We start from the raw sequence: 17242 nt of genomic DNA on the forward strand, positions 1-17242 counted from the left end.
AACCCCAGCTTCAGGGGATCCAATGAACTATTCTAGCCTCCAAGGGCAACATCACACCCACGGCATACACTGACACAAACCCAGACACATGCACACACATGAAAGTAAAATCTTTCACGGTTTTCATTATTACTTATGTTTCATTAGACTTATTAGTATTTTGTGACAACGACCACAAAAGTGCTATTTGAAGTTTGTTCCAAACAATGAAATCCTTGGACATTTCATGTAGGTGTGGATCACCATGTACCTGGAATACACATAGACACACAGACATATTCCCGAAGGTCATGCCCTTGATGTTAATTTGTGACGGGGTCATTGCCAAATTCTTTGAGGTACATATCCGCCAGTTTACCCACATTTCAGGGAGGATAACACAGAGTTCGATGTACACAGCAGTGCAATTAAAGTAGATACACAGGTTTCCACTATTCCTAACTACACAGTTTACCCTAGTGACTTGAGAGGGCTGATTCTCAGTCTCTTATCTGTCAAATAGATATAACACCACAGTAGGGACACAAGAAAAATTGTGCCCACTGCCTACTGTGGGTGTTTCTAAAGTCTGTCACACACAAAAGACAGTTTGCTGATGGCTACCCTTGAAAGCACTGATGTGGCCCCAAATAAACATCCATCCTAGATTTCTAAATTTTGCTTTATTCCTGGGAGATTTACACCATAGAGGAAATAAAAAAATATTTTTTAGTACTCATTTTGTACATGGATTTCAGAATAACTTTAAATACCCTAGTGAGATGACATGCAGAAAACCACTTTGTAACTGCTACAGCTCCAGAAGCGTTGTGTGTGGAATATTCGTCTTCAGAAATGTTTGAAGAAGACGTTAGTGTTCAGCTTGGTTCAGATTTTCAGATGTTTGCATATAGATAATGAGTTCTTAATAGTAAGATCTAGGGCTAGGGAAATGGCTGAGTGGATAAAGGACTTGCCATGCAAGCTGGAGCACTGGAATTTTGATCCTCAGAAACCACACTGCACTCTCAGCACTATGCACACAGACAGGGGATCCACGGAGCAAACTGGCTAGCTAGGCCAGATGGGACTGGTGAATTTCAGGTTCGAATGCAGACCCCAACTTAATAAATACAGCAGGAGACAAAGACCAAGACATGTGACCAAGGGAGACACGTGAAGTCAACTTTGGTTGCCTACATGTACATACACACATACCCATATGCAGGCACCTACCTACACATATGCACACATACACATACACAAACATGCACACCTACACATAATTAAAAATGACATTCATATCTACAGAAGATATTCAGTTATATTTCACATTACCTTATGCACATAGACTGAAAGTAATTTTTAGAAGATTTTAATAATTCTGTGTATGAGTCTTCTCCATAAGATAAACACTTTCCCACAAAATGCCTACTCAAGCAGAAGTCATCAATAATTACATAGTAGGATTACTGGATCATCACAAGACTCACAAACCAAACAGCATCCTGAGAGCAGGACAAACTAAAATTTACTTAAAAATCCAGAGTCATGTAAATTCTATGACTATAATGCCCCATCTTGGGGCTATCATGCCCCGTCTTGACGTAGGCACATGGAGACTCTTAGGCATGACAAAGGCAGACGATTAGGAAGATTAGAAACAAAAGAAGTCTAGGAAAGAGAAAAAGGAAAACGTCACAGGGTCAGACAGGAATGGATTCATCAATATTATAATGCTTCAAAACATGAAATTATGTTTCAGAACATGAAAAATAGAGAGGCCTTGGACACAAAGTTGGACATGAAAAGCATACTGAGATGTCTACATACATGTGGTCCCCAAATCCACAGCCTCTGCACCCAAACACTGAAGAAAACAACAAACCAAGACTATTTTGAAAGCCAGTATTGTGGCTCATGTCTATAGTTCTAGCCCTTGGGAGTTTGGGGAAGAAAAATGTCCTGGGCTACACAGCAAGTTCCAGGCCAGCCTAGCTCTATAGCACAATCCTACAATAGGACAAAAAAGAAATGTTTGCTGAAGACACCCAGGCTCTGTCCTTGTCCTTAGCTCCTGAGAAGTTGAGCACAGCCACCAATGCACAGTGTTAACATTACGGAAGTTATGTAATCTTGAGATTATCTCAGTGGATGAGACTGTGTGTACAGGTTACATACAAACACTCTGCCATTCTACACAGGGAGCTCAAGCATCTGAGGACTGGGTTACCTATAGGCTCCTTACTCCAGGGACATCCAGGGACTACTATTTACCAGTTACATGTTACATTTGCTTTTTCATTCCAATTTACTATGCCCATTAAATTACTATACCCACTAAATACTATACCATTAAATTTTGCTTCAGGTTAGTTACTTTGAACCCTTGCTTCACAATGGAATCACTTGGACAGCATTTGATGAAATACTGAAGATGGGCCCCTCATTCGGACCCACTAAATCAGAACCAGAGAGTAAGCCTGAAATCCCTTAATCTCCCAAGGTAAGCATAGAGAGGCAGGATGGAAAAGTCTACTGTAAGGTACCTCTCTTCCACCTCAAAACAGAAATCAGCTCTCTCCTCATATCACGCTAAACACTGCTTAAAACCACCACTTCCACTACTAGTGATGGATTAAAGATTGGAATTCCAAATTAAGGGGTTGAAGCAGAGCATCCCAAATCTGGGAAAAATCTAGGAGCAAATCTTGTCCTTCATGTGCCATTGAGTCCTTGGGATTAAGCCCTATGATTTCGGACCTGGGAGTTCACACTTTTCATAGTCCCCTCCCAAGTGATGTGCACAAGAAAAACAACCAAACTAGTTTTCTGTAAATAATTAAGAACTGTACAGGTAATTATGAAAATAACAGTGTCATTTTTTAAAGGTGGGAAATGTTTTGTGGAAAATGTCAATAAAACATGTCTATCTCCTTCATCAAGCACAACAGACAGCCAGTCTGGATCTCATTAACACAAATATCCACCCACTCAGGCAGCAAGCCTATATCCCAAGCATGGTCATTTACAAGAACTGAGTCGTGGGATAAAAAGAAAATAAAAAGTTAAACGCTTACGTCAGTCTTCACATGCTACAAAAAGCTTTTAGGGTAGTGATTACAAAACTTTCAGAAACAAAGAAAAAAGTAAGGATGGATTGAGAACGTGTGATTCTAAAGTTCTGTACCCATCCCTCCTTCCTGGCATAAAGGTCTTGGACAAGGGCCAGGATACAGGAGAACAAGGTCATCGGGCAGAAGGGTAAGGCATGCTCTGTGTGGCGGCCATGAGACGCTTCCTCCTCAGAACACATTCCCACCTGACAGCCTACCATTGACGTTCAGCTACTTTCTACTCCCTCCAGAAAACAGAGCAACACAAACAACCAGCTAAAACATGGTTATTAAAAGGGATAAAGGATTTAAAAATCATGTAAGTGTGATACCTCACAGATACCATGCCCTGGCAGAAATGCAAAGTATGGCAAGAGGCGGGGATGGGACTGATGTGAGAAGGGAAACAAGACCATGGTAGCTGCCTATCGTGAGACAGTGGATACGGAAGGGTTCAAACAGAGTACTTCAGCTTGGTAGCAAACTCAAAATTATACATAAAATGATAAAATAAAAATGTAAACGCCTGGGGCTGTGTCTCTTGGGGGAGTGCCAGTCTGGCATGCACAAGGACCCTCGCTTGATCCTGGCACCGAAACTCCCCAGAGAACAAGAGAAGGAAAGAAAGGGGAAAAGGTATTCTAAAAGAGTTGAGGGAGGAGCAGCCCGTAGATTAATACTTAAAAGGAACAAGATGCAGCCTGACTGCAGGTCATCGAGGAGAAGAACACCCCACCTCCAAAAAAAAAAAAATACCCCAAAGTCTAAGGAAGGGAGTGGCATTCTGTGTGGAAGAGAAGGTCACTGACATTACTCAATGTACCTGAACTCCTCAGAGTGGGCACAGGTTCAAGGGACTGTGCATCATCACACAGTATGTACAGAGCAGGACCTGGAGGACTGCAGCGGCACGCATGGGCCAGGCTTATATGAACATACATATACACACATAACTTAAATGCTTGAAACTAACGCGAGCTGTTTAAAAGTGCTGTTTACAGAAAGGACCGCAAAAGCAAGCTCTTCCTTCTCTCTCTCTTGCTGTGTGTGTGGGGTGGGGGTGGGGCAGAGAGACTGGAGTGAGAATATTCGGCTTGTTTTTCTTCAGTGGAAGACGAGAGAGAGGCGTTGTAGTTTACAATTTAAGGTTCTTTGCTAAATCTAATTTGACAAAAATCTGTCAAAGGAGATCATCAAGCAAAAGCAATGGGAAACAGAGAAATTCCAAAAAGACCAGTAAAGAAAATGGCCTAGCTGAGGTTGGAAACCTGAATATCTAACTGTGATGTGGACAGGATGCTCTAGAACAGTGACTGCCTTGGTGTCTCCAGTCTCTCCCCTAGGATGATGTGGCTGTCCTGCTGTCTGTCGGGACAGGGAAAGCTGGTACACATACCTGCAGCCAGAGCCGGTCCCCGGCCACGGTCCTGCCTATGGCGCTGCACTGGAAGGTCGCGAACTGGCCGGCATTCACCTCCACGTTCTGAATCCGCAGGAAGTGGGGAGTTCTGGCTACATGAGGGAAAAGAAGTCAAGAAATTAAAAGTGGAACCCGCAACTAGAGCACCCACTCGTCAGGAGTAGATACACTTCCCAGTGGGCCCTTTCCGCTGTGTTCGTCATGGGAGAAAAAGATTGTTTGTGCTTATAAAGGCTTTAAAGACTTCTCTGTTATTGTAAAGGGCATCATGGAAGGTTTTTGGTGTGTGTGCTTTGTGATGAGAGAGAGAGAGAAAGAGAGAGAAAGAGGGAGAGGCAGTGACAGAGAGAGGAAGAGAGAGAGAGAGGGAGAGAGAGGTGGGGGGAGCCTGGCATTCCGGATAGAATCAAGAAAGAAGATATTTCATTGTTCCTGCTGTGCAAATTACCGCAGCTCAGCGGTCTCCTTGTAATAACAAATCTGTATTAATAAAGATTATGCTGATGCCTAATTGATGTTTTGAACAAAAACATATTAGATATTTATACTTGCAATGTGAAAAGAACAGTAAGAAGTTAAATGATGTTGTCAAGGAGACTTTGAAGCCCCCATACAGAGCTGTGCATAATATATATTTTAATACCACTAATTGGTATGCAACATTCCCTCTGCACTATTTCCCAGTTACCAAAAATACAGTCCCAATAGACAGACTCTGGGGGTGATGCTGGGCTTGCCCAAACTGGACAAGTTTCTCTAATCCTTATTTCTCATTCAAGAAATCCAAAGGATTCCAAAGGCCATATAGGACTGTCTCCTGAGGCACTTGTCAATATGGGACAGCTGTGTCCAGAAAGGATGGTTCTGCTCAGTCTGAGGAATATTCCCTAATTTCCACATCACTCTTAAATCATGTGTCAAGGAACTAGAGTTAGGCAGGACTTGGATGCCATGCAAAGTTTGTTAGGAAACTTCTCCTATTGTTCCGACAAAATCACAGACGGGAATAGGGGCTGGAGCAGAAAGGGACTGGTAATATAGCATTTTGTAGGTTGTAGCAGATAAGACCAGATAATAACCAGAATCCACTCATTATGCCCTCAAGTATCCTCTCACCGCCGGGGTCTTCGGGCTGTGTACAGACTGTTTTGAAGATGGTGTCCTAGTCTGGGGACCCAGCGACTGTAAACTGACACCCATATGAGCCCAAGCAGAACAGAATTAGAGTTGGACGTGCTTTGCAAATAAGGAACAATGAATTTTAATACCAGTAGCACAGGAAAAACTCATTATTAGTTGGAGGCCAGCAATAATTCACTGTGTTCACAATGCTTAGTATGCGAAATGTTCTAAATGGCTCCTCACAGAGCAGGGCAAGGAAGGACCACTGATGCTCAGGATTAATTTATTAACTTACAATTCTAAGAACTGTTTCACTGATGCAATCAAATTACTCCTTACTCAAGAATAACATAATTCTTTGGTCTTTGAAGACCTCTGAAAAACTTCCCTAAGCCAAATGTCTTCTCTGCCTTGTTCCAGAGGGTCTGGAAAACTCCGCTATCTTTGATTAAAAGGGTTGCCCTTAAAATTTATGTGCCAGGGTCTTCTCGGGTGAACACTCACATAGGTTCTATGAGGTGGCCATTTTCTCTGGTGTGGGTATGGGGAGACTTGTGGGTCCCTGACTGGCATGGACTTCCATTTCCAAAGGCCAGGCCAGCTCTCTACACCACATAAACCCTTCTGGCCTTCACACCTTCTCTGTCTGTCCTAGGGGTCCCCTGCCCACACAGGGTGGAGCCTCTGCCTGGAATTCCAGTGATGCTGTTCCTTCCACAAAGCCCCACCAGTCTCCAGCTCATCTTTGGACTTTCAGTGACCATGGTAGCAAGAGCAGTGAGCTTGGTGTTACTGTCCCCAACACGGCAGACTTGTGACGCCATCACTAAATTCAATTAATGTTATTTGCATTAATAAAACCACAGGCATGCAACCCTCAGGGCTGTTTGTTTGAGATTTCAACTTCTACCAAAGAATTCTTCTCTCCCACCCTTTGCATCTCAACTTTGACGCTACTGTTTTTTATTACATAAAAAATGATATCAATTATTTTAGGCTTATCTATACCAGAGGACCCCAATATTAATAAATATTGGGAAGACTAGTGAGGTCTGAATAAATTAGAAGGACTATATTGGAAATGAGAAGCTTTTTTCTTATGAAAGACATTGATTACTGCTGTTTCTCACCGGACAAACATACACACACACACACACACACACACACACACACACACACACTCATAATACACTGACACAATACTCCTACACTCACATATACTCCCAAATACACACACTCTCACACATACACACACACACAATTCCAAACACACACACACACATACACTCCCAAACACACTCTGTGTGTGTGTGTGTATGAGAGAGAGAGGGGGGGGAGGGAGGGAGGCAGGGAGGGAGGGAGGGAGGGAGGGAGGGAGGATCAAGTTAGCATCCCAGTCTATCTGAAAAATCTAAAATATTTTTAAGAGCAAACATCATATAAAAGTTAGAAAATTGTACAACTTATGGGACAAGCTATAAGCCAAGCACACGAGCACCAAGAACCCAAACATGATGCATGAAACTACCTTCAGTTTATACATATGAGTGATACATAAAATGTGAATGAATCTACATTTACACTCATTGCCAAGATTATGCACATACAAAGATATTCTAAAATCTTTAAAATATTCCAACACATGCTTGCTTTTAAGTGGTTTGGGTAAAGGATATTCAACATGCAAATCCATTTCAGTGCAACCCTCGCTAACTAGACTGGAAAATATCCCCAAATATTCATTTCACCTATAAAACAGTCTGAAGTTCATCATCCCTAGCCATGTGGGCATCAGCACACAAATGAGAAAATCATAGTATGTCGGACCCTCTGTCCCCAGTGGATTTGGACCAAGGTCGGTTCTTAGCTCTATCACCTGATTCTTTTGTACCTGGTCCCAGCAGTTCAGCCTTCCTATGACTCTTAGGCAGGCAGGAATGTATGAAAAAGCATACAGTCCAGACTCCTCTGGAAGGGCTGCTAAACCCACTTCCTGTCAACATCCCAAGAGTGGCAACCCTTTTAAAGCACCTCACCCCTCATCAACCCAGGGAGAAATCTTCAGGCCCTCTCCACTAAAGCAAGTGCTTCTCAGGTGCCAACCAGTCTCCCAGCCTTCCCTTCCCCTCCTCCCTTGGATTCATCTCCCAGCAGCAAGGGGGCAGTTTCCACTCTCTTTCATGGTCATCCTTTCCCATTCCTTCTAAAACTGCTTCTAAAATTCTCTTTTCTAAGTCATGATGCAGCTTTCCTTCTGTCCAGCCTTCTTGGGATCTCCTCCGATGGGAAGATGTCACTCAGTAGAACACAGAAACTTTATCTTCCAGAGCAGATGGGTCTGCTAGTCTCTGTCTTCTGCCACTATATAACTAACAACCGAGAATACAGCAGATACTCTCCAAATAATAATAACAGTAATCATCATCATCATTATCATCATCATCATTATCTGGTCTTAGATGAGGGAACCTATAAAGGTCTATACTAGAATATCTATAAATTAGCCTTGAGTGGGATTCTTTTCTACAAGAAAATATGGAAACACTTCAGCCAGCTGTCTACTTCTAGATAGGTTCAGGTGCTCCTGTGAAGACTCCCTGAGATCATAATATACTACTCAGAGGTATGCAGCCAGGGAATGCAGGAGCCACTCTCCTGTTCCCTAAGTGGTCAGCTCTGGCCTACAGACCAAGTTATCTGGAGTCACACCAAGGTGATGTTCTAGGTATGTTCAAAGAATGACAGACACACCTGTGCACAGCTGCTACATGGAGAACAGATGTGTTTGCTTTTTGAAAAGCAGACCTTTCAGGTTAGCAAAAGAAAAACTGGGCACAGAGAAGACTAGGAACAATGGAAAGCAATGACTGGAATCCAATGTGAGGAAAGCACACATATAACTCTCTAGAGTTTTAACTCTCTAGAGTTTTATATGTGTGTGTATTTCATATGTGTGCTCACTATGGGCAGCATCATTCCTAGGCAGGTGGTTCTGCACTAATCAGAAATCTATTTAAGCATGAGCCAATGATTCGGCTAGATAGAGAACAAGCTAGCAAACAACCCCTCTGCTTCCTGCCACACTTCCTTGGCTGCGAAGAGTTCCTTGGGTGAAGGTTAATGCTGCACAGAATAGCATGCATTCCTGCCTTCAGATTCCTGTCCTGACTTCCCTCAAAGAATGACCGTGACCTGGAAGTAGATGAAATAAACCCTTTTCTTCCATATGACTTTGGGTAGATTGCTTTGTATAGCAACAAAAGGAAACTAGAACTCGTAAGCATCCTATCTGTGAGCAGCATCCTACCAAATATTGCCAGGTCCCAGGGGGTTCAATCAAGTCTAAAAAAAAAAAAGAATCTTTTCCAGAATGTCCCACCCTGTCTCAACTGTCGTTGTTGTACTCTGTTTGTGTGCCTGGGTCCTTTCATTTCCCTGGGCTATCTTCATGGCAAGGACTTCAGTTTCTGTGGAGCCTCTAGGGACACTTTTGCACACTGGGGTGAACACTAACAGGGTAACACATGCTCCCTACAACCAAGTCACTCTCTTAGTCTGCTCCTTTGGAGGGCATTTCTGGGCTGTGAGATCCTCGGCCTGGACTGAAATCCAGGCTTCTTTCTGGATCCCTTTCTTGGGAAGTTCTCAGCTGACTGAATAGTGCCTTCTCGTGTCCTTGCTGACTACACCCCTTCACTACACATCAGTTCTATATACAGCTGCTCTTGCTGATGTGATTGACTAAAGAGATTTAGATTCTCAATAATTTCTTCCAGAAAACTCAACCATTTCAAAGTGGCTTCTCCCCAAACCTCTCTCTGCACTGTGTCCTCCATGCTCTGGTAAAAGCAAAGCCCTCCCCTCCTGCCTCAGAGGCTCTCAGTGGACTCAGAGATGCTCCTAAACTCAACTGTCTGAGGCCAGAAAATAAAAGGCTAATTAGAAACAAAATTGAGCTCGCATTTGCAAAAGAGCACATGTAACATCAGAGAAAATTGGTCAAAACTTTAGTCTTTATATTGAGCAAGTAGCAATTTCTTTATCTGCCAGAAACAATTTTTAGATAATTACACACACACACACACACACACACACACACACAAAACTACTAAGTGTGTGTGTGTGTGTGTGTGTGTGTGTGTGTGTGTGTGTGTGTGTGTGTGTGTTTAAACATGATTCATGGAGAAAAACTTACAACAGTGCTGTAGGATCTCTGTTTGCATCTATTTAAGCACATAAATACCTATAGATTTAATGTACATGTGACTGCCCCCTACCTCTAGATGGCATCACCAAATTAACAAAGGAACTTCATCATAGTACTTGGGGATGTCAGTTCCTAGATAGGAATTCAAATGTTCAAAGTCATTCAGCTGTTTATTCATTCAAGGTGACTTAGATGTTCAGTAAATGAGACTGGTTTAAAACTGTTGGTTAAGAGCCGGGCGGTGGTGGCGCACGCCTTTAATCCCAGCACTCGGGAGGCAGAGCCAGGCGGATCTCTGTGAGTTCGAGGCCAGCCTGGGCTACCAAGTGAGTCCCAGGAAAGGCGCAAAGCTACACAGAGAAACCCTGTCTCGAAAAACCAAAAAAAAAAAAAAAAACAAAAAAACAAAAAAAAAAAACAAAAAAAAAAAAACTGTTGGTTAAGTTGTAAAACTACAAATTAATAAATAAAACTCGATCAATTAGCAGCATTGGGTATGATTAAAGTATGGTAGAATTCTACTTTGTTTTATTAGTCAAATAAACTGATGTTATATTTGATAGACATTTAAGATGATAAAAATAGACTTGATTTAAATTAGCAAGTCATTCTGACAACTTATATTTCAAGAATTATTTCTTATAAATTTGCCTAATGTAGCTTTCAGAATCTTCTTGGTAACTTGCAATCTGGATCATTTCTAAGTAAAATGAAGTATTTGGGTCTAAATTTTTGGTTTCTTATTTCCCCAAGGATATTAAATATATCTGTATGTGTTAATAAGCACATTCTTTTAGTACATAATTGCTTTTTTTTTTACTATGAACATGCATGGTTCCAGGGTACAAAAATGGTGTATTTATAAAATTCACTAGCATATGGAATGCTGACATATACTAACATTATTCTTTTCATTTTTTACTATTTAATTTATATATTATATAAATACAAATTATATATAATTTAAATTATAACATATAACATTTAATAACCAGTTATTATTTATGTTTATTATTTAGCTATCATTGTAAAATAAGAATTACTAATGGCTAAATGTCATAACTATTACATACATATGCAGGAATAGTAGATGAAGTGAAACAACTTTGAAAGAAATTCTTCAAGGAGAAAAAAGTGTGTTTTGTTAGCAAAAAGAGACTAATTCTATCTTAAGATAGAATGCTTTAAAGGAAATACCTTGTGAAAGGCAGGAAAGAGGGGCTCTTATCCTGAATCCCTGAAATGGATATGTGAAATTACAAATGATATTTGTGGAAATGATTTTGTCTTGATTTGACAGGATTTATTCACAAATGTATGCTAAGATAAACTATGACATTAGCAGTACACAGACATGAAATCTGTGTGAAGTCCTCACTGCTTTTATTTTTATAAAAAAAAAAAAAACCAAAACCTTTATTGTGTTCATAATAAAGAATTAGACAGAAATGGAGTTGCTTCATCTTTTAAGTAATCATCTATAAAAAGCAGGCATTTTAAAGATTACAGGATTAATTGCATGTTTTTCTTATCCTGGACTATGAAGGGAACCGCATCAGTACTAAGAGCTAAGGGGAGGGGTCTCTTTCACTCATGGTACCTTATTTTCATCCCTCCTCCTTTCTGCCTGTTCCCTGTTTCTCACTTCTCTAGATCCTTCTCCCCCAGGATGCCAAATATCTCCAAATTCCTCTGGTTTTCCATATATATGACTACTAAACTCTCCCCACTGAAGAGTCCACTAAAGATGGAATGCACGACATCCCTGTGCATCCTTTCTCTCCTACAGTGCCAAGATGCAGAAGAGGGCTGGCTCATGCCTTCCTAACCATGCCTTTCCTAGTAGAGTCATGAGACACAGATCCGCAGCCCATCCATTACTTACAGCATCCCTGAAGTGCAAACTACAGACATCTAAGACATACTTAATTTGTAGCATCTTGGACAAAAATCCCACTAATTCCTTTCCACACATCTCAGGGGTCATTCCGCAAGAGCAAGAGTGGGCTACTCGAATTATGTTCTTTGTCAAACTATGATAGCATGTGTAGGAGATGTTGGAAAAATAATTTCCCTCCCTCCATCTTTTTTTCTCTCTACAACATGTGATTTTAAAAAGTAAGTTTCACATACTCAATTATGTGAAAATATTTTAAAAGAAACATTAAAATAAATAAGTTTCATTTTAAATCATATATTATTTTATTTCTAATAAGTAACTTTTGAGATGTGCATATATTTCTGCAAATTTGGTTGTTTTGAATGGAGAACGTCTGGGACCTGTTGAGGAAACACACAGCAGCATTCTGAACTGTTGTTTAGAAAATTAAACTCTGATTCACAGGGGGTCACAGTGAAGTATGATCACCTCCATACATTAGTTAAGATGATACAAAATGACATCCCAGGGCATTCTGTGTACGTGGTACAGAGTGGGAAGGAAGGTTGATAGGGTGGATATAGGTTAAAAGAATATCCCACTTAGCTGGCCATGTTGGTGACGATCTGTATTCTTAGCACATGGAAGGCTAAGGAAAGATAATCATAAGTGTGAAGCAGCCTGGGCTAGATGCTGAGGTTGTCTAAACAAGCAAAGAACATACAAACATATGTACTTATGCGTGTATGTATGTACATATACCCTACTAAACCAAAACAGGAAGAACATACAAACATATATACTTATGTGTGTATGTACGTATGTATGTATACCCTACTGAACCAAAACAGGAAGAGCCTCAGCATCTAGTAGTAGTGCCCTCCTATGTGTCTATGTTCTGCAGCCATACCTCCCAGAGCCCAGGTAGGCATTTTTGCCACACAGAAGCACACTTATCTCTTGTCATTATAGAATCTTTACATCCTCAAACTTGATGACAATCACTATCCTCTTATCTTTTTCATGACACTCTTACACTTCTGGAAATGCTAACAAGATACCATCAGTAATTTTCCTTATGAGACATCCATGTAAAACTATTTGTACATCTGCTTATTACTTATCATTGATTCCCAAACAGGGGGTGATGGTGTTCCCAAGAGACACTTGACACCGCCTGGACATACTCTGACTGTCATGTTGGTGTGGTGGTGGTGTTACTGGCTTTTAGTGGGCAGAGGACAAAGAGGCTACTAGATGTCCTGAGAGGTCAGGGCAGTCACCATGACCAAGAGTTATCCAACCCCAAATGTCACTAGATATGAGGAGCAGCTGGTCTCCACCCCAGAGATGGACAGGTGTAGGGCAGCACTCCTGTACCTGTGCACACTTGTGTTTCTTTCTAGTATGCGGAAGGCCAACGGAAGCGATCTTCATTAAATTCTTACATAGACTTTTCATTTTTCTTTATGTTACATTTTTAGGAATTAAATGGCTAAGACAAACAAACAAATAAAGCCAACTCATTTTAAAATCAGACAGAGATATCAAACTCCTTTCTACTGAGCTCACACCAATTTACATTTCCACCAGTGGGATCTGAGAGTGCTCTTCTTGGCGTCCCTTCCTGAACACTGTTACCTTTTGTAGTCTCTTCGAGAAAGTGATGAACCCTGCACTTTGCTCTGTCTGCTAAGCCCCTAATAATAATAAAACATTTGAGTAGCAGCCTTCTAGTTATTTCCACAGGTGACGCTCTAGCTGTCTTCATCCACACTGATTAAGGACATTTGGGAAGAATGCTTTTAAAGGGCCATGTTGTCAACAACTCCTGCCTGAACTAGGAGCAACAGAGCTCATTGCTCATTGTAATCTACTGATGGTGGAGCCAGCACTGTTTCTTAGGACACACTTACACATGTAATCTGGAGATCAAAGATGGGACTGTTTGACCCTAGGCTTTTGTTTGTTACCTCTTCCCTTAATAAAGGTTTGTTGCACAGGAAGTGTGGTGGTCTGAAAGAAAATGGCGCCCAAAGGGAGTAGCACTATTTGGAGGTGTGGTCTTTTTTGAAGTAGGTGTAGTCTTTATGAAGGAAGTGTGTCACTGTGGAGGCAGGCTTTGAGGTCTCATGTATGCTCAAGCCACATGCAGTGAGACAGACCACTTTCTGTTGCCTGTAAGCCAAAATGTAGGAACTTGGCTATTTCTTCAGCACCATGCTTCCCACCAGGGTGATAATGGACCAAACCTCTGAAAACATAAGCCAGCCCAATTAACTTTTTCTTTCTAAGAGTTACTGTGGCCATGGTGTCTCTTCACAGCAAATGAAACCCTCACTAAGACAGAAAGCTACCTCTTCCTATTTAGAGTTGTCTTGACTCTAATGTGGCTTCTTAGAGACTATCTGTGTGTACTAATGTTTGTATAGAAAGATGTTGATCCAGAGGATCCATGTTGGTCCAGATTGGATCAGAGTGTCTTCTCCTGGAATAACCAACTGCCTTTAACCTAGGAAATAGTATGGCATGGTTGAAACACAGATGGCCAGAGAGGATGAGATGGCATCTGGGTAGTTCAGTGAAGCTATACCTCAAGTGGGAGCCAGGTAAAGACATATTTCAAAGGAAAGATAATGTCCTGGGTTCAGGATGGAAACTCATCCAGCAGGCTGATGAGGACAAAAGAAGTTGACATTCTATTTCCAAGGACAGCTTCCTCCAGGAAGTTTCTGGTGGCATTGTAAGAATAGTTTTCAGTAAACATGAAGGCAGCATCATGTTTCAGAGTTTCAGGAGATTCCTGACTCTCCAGGTCCTGAACTGGAGGTCCCAGAACAATCTTCAGCCAGCAAGTGTTTTTTTTTTTTTTTTTTTTTGTTTCTCGAGACAGGGTTTCTCTGTGAAGCTTTGCGTCTTTCCTGGGACTCACTTGGTAGCCCAGGCTGGCCTCAAACTCACAGAGATCTACCTGGCTCTGCCTCCCGAGTACTGGGATTAAAGGCGTGCTCCACCACCGCCTGGCCAGCAAGTGGTTTAAGGTGGATCCCACACTATGATTCTAATTTCAGCACATTGTGTTCAAACATCAACACTTCAACCTTTACTGTCTCTAAATATTGGGAAAGTTCTTACACACAAGCCTTTGTGGAACTTTTTATCTGTAAAATAGAGATCTTTTGTAGCACAAATCTTAAATGGTCTCATATTAATAAGACCGTTTAGCAATTCATGTTACAATCTTTTCTATTCTATTTTTTTTTTTTTTGAGAAAGAGTTTCTCTGTATAGCCCTGGCTGTCCTGTAGAGAAGGCTGGCCTCAGACTCACGGAGACCCAGCTGCCTCTGCCTCCTGAATGCTGGGATTAAAGGTGAGACCCACCACTGCCCAGAGAGATCTTTTCTTTTTTAAATACTCATTTAAAAGAGTGTGATAAAGAGTTTAAAAAGATGATTTGGGCAAGGTATTCTCTGCACTTAGCCCTCAAAAAAAAATCTATTTAAAATACCTGATATCCTTGCAAAGTGGAAAAGCACCTAAGAAAAAAATGTTCTCTGTCCAGCTAAGTTTAGAAGCCATGCTGAGCTGGAATACCAAACTTTGCCAACTACTGTAATTGGAATTCCAGGTATAGCTCCTTCAGAATGGAAATTCCAACCCATCTCATATTCAAAAAGAAACATTCCCTCTCTCTCTAAATTTATAGGCCCATTTATTTCCCGGGTACCCTTTCAAAATGCTCCACCGGTTCCTTGTGAAGTCTGCGGGAGCTCTACAAACTGTCTTCCATGAATAACAAACAGGATTGGTTCAGCTCTGCCTTTCCCTCCCGCCTGCTGCACGCCGTGGCTTTGCACAAAGAGTGAAGTTCTCAAATATTAATTGATCCCCAATCAGCCTTTGATCCCAAAGGCACGAGTTCTCATTGACGAAAACACGGATCTCCTCGGAGACGCCTCATTCCTATTGATTCTTCAAAGCCTGCATCAAAATCCCAGCAACAAAATCAGAGAAGAGTAATTGGCAAGATCAAAGAGCAAACTGAAGAGGGGGCAGCAAGGAGTAGGCCCTAGTCCTCTTATTTCCATTTCCATCTCAATGTGATAGCAAAGGTTGAAACAAACTGGAAGTGTACCCGACAGCCAGAATAACCAGAGCACTGGCCTCTCCCATAACTGTCGTCACAAGCAAGGATGCACTGATAAACAGAAGCTCCCAGAACTACCCAGGCAACAGTGGCAAACACCACACTTGGCAAGCAGGCTCTGAACTTCAAAAGGGACACAAATGAACCCCCTACATCTAAGAAATCCATCGATTTAGTTATTTGGATTTACTATTTCCCAGTAAATAATTCAAGGGTGGTGAGAGAAATGGGTAATTAAGCATAATAATGTAGGTTCACTATCTCTTCTTTGAAATATTGAGACCAAAGTGTTTTCAGATTGCAAATATTGTCATATTATATAGTATTTGCCTATATATCATCGGGTGCGCCTTGGATGTGAGATTAAAGGGTAAATGTGAAATTCATTCATGTTTCGTACACATCTTATATGCACAGACCTAAGGTAGATTTGTGCAATGCATTCAATGTTCCTGTGCTGTGACTATAACCCACTGCATGAATTCAGGTGCAGTGAGGATGCAAGTCCAACCAACAACTCAAGCATACACATTAAATGAGGCATTTGTAGGGCATGCAAATGACATGTCAGTAAATCTGTTAAGGTATTTGTGGTTTATGATATATAAAAATATACATTAACACCACAAAGTGATTACAGCAATACCCAAGAGTTTTAATTGGTAACATATGCCCATGAAATCAACACAGGGAATACTGAGGTCTGAGGATCATGAGTTCAGGGACAGACTGTTCTACATTGTGAGAACTTGTCACATACAAAAAAAGTGAGGTACCACACAACAGTCGAAGATGCACACTCATAATGTGTTTAAACCAAAGAGACATTTATGAAACATTTATTGACAACATCCTTCTCAGTTTTTCCTACTGGGATTACTGAACCAAATTCAAGATAAGTTTTTAGTGTGCATACCAAATTCAAGAATTATCTGTGTTTGTGAGAAGGAGTCTTAAGTAGACAGCTGCTGATTCCGCACAAGCATCTCCACATTTCAGGCTGATCATGCATCTGCTGTCACTACATTAATATCAATTTTACGAGCAACTGCATCCTTCTATGAGAACAACTACTGTTGGGAAACTGCTGTCGTGTTGGCTCATAAACCCATGTGAGTCCAAACAGGACTCAGTGAAGTCAGTGAGACTCAACAACTCTGCCTCCCCGTGGAAAACATCCTTCAATGTGAAATATTAATGCTCCTTTGAGAATCTAAGTTCAATGTGCATCGAAATTTCAAAACAATTGATTATTGTTTAGCAATCTTGGTAAGAAATCTCACAAAATATTACCTGTAAAGCTTTCTATTTTAAGATCAAACCAAATGTCTTCATCCTTACAATTTTTATTTGTACATTTCCCCCATAAAC

The 17242-nt window shown here is 41.1% G+C and overlaps 1 protein-coding gene across 8 annotated transcripts in view; it reads right to left on the reverse strand.

Annotated features, from left to right (window-relative positions):
• Ptprm (protein tyrosine phosphatase receptor type M) overlaps nucleotides 1-17242 on the reverse strand; it is a 706714-nt gene that overhangs the window by 400614 nt on the left and 288858 nt on the right. For all 8 annotated transcript variants that reach the window (XM_042259959.2, XM_076549820.1, XM_076549821.1 and 5 more), the window contains exon 5: nucleotides 4492-4607. In XM_042259959.2, coding sequence (XP_042115893.1) covers nucleotides 4492-4607 — 116 coding nt within the window. The remainder of the gene's footprint in view (nucleotides 1-4491; nucleotides 4608-17242) is intronic.

This window comes from Peromyscus maniculatus, chromosome 13, assembly GCF_049852395.1.
Source record: "Peromyscus maniculatus bairdii isolate BWxNUB_F1_BW_parent chromosome 13, HU_Pman_BW_mat_3.1, whole genome shotgun sequence".
Lineage (NCBI taxonomy): Eukaryota > Metazoa > Chordata > Mammalia > Rodentia > Cricetidae > Peromyscus > Peromyscus maniculatus.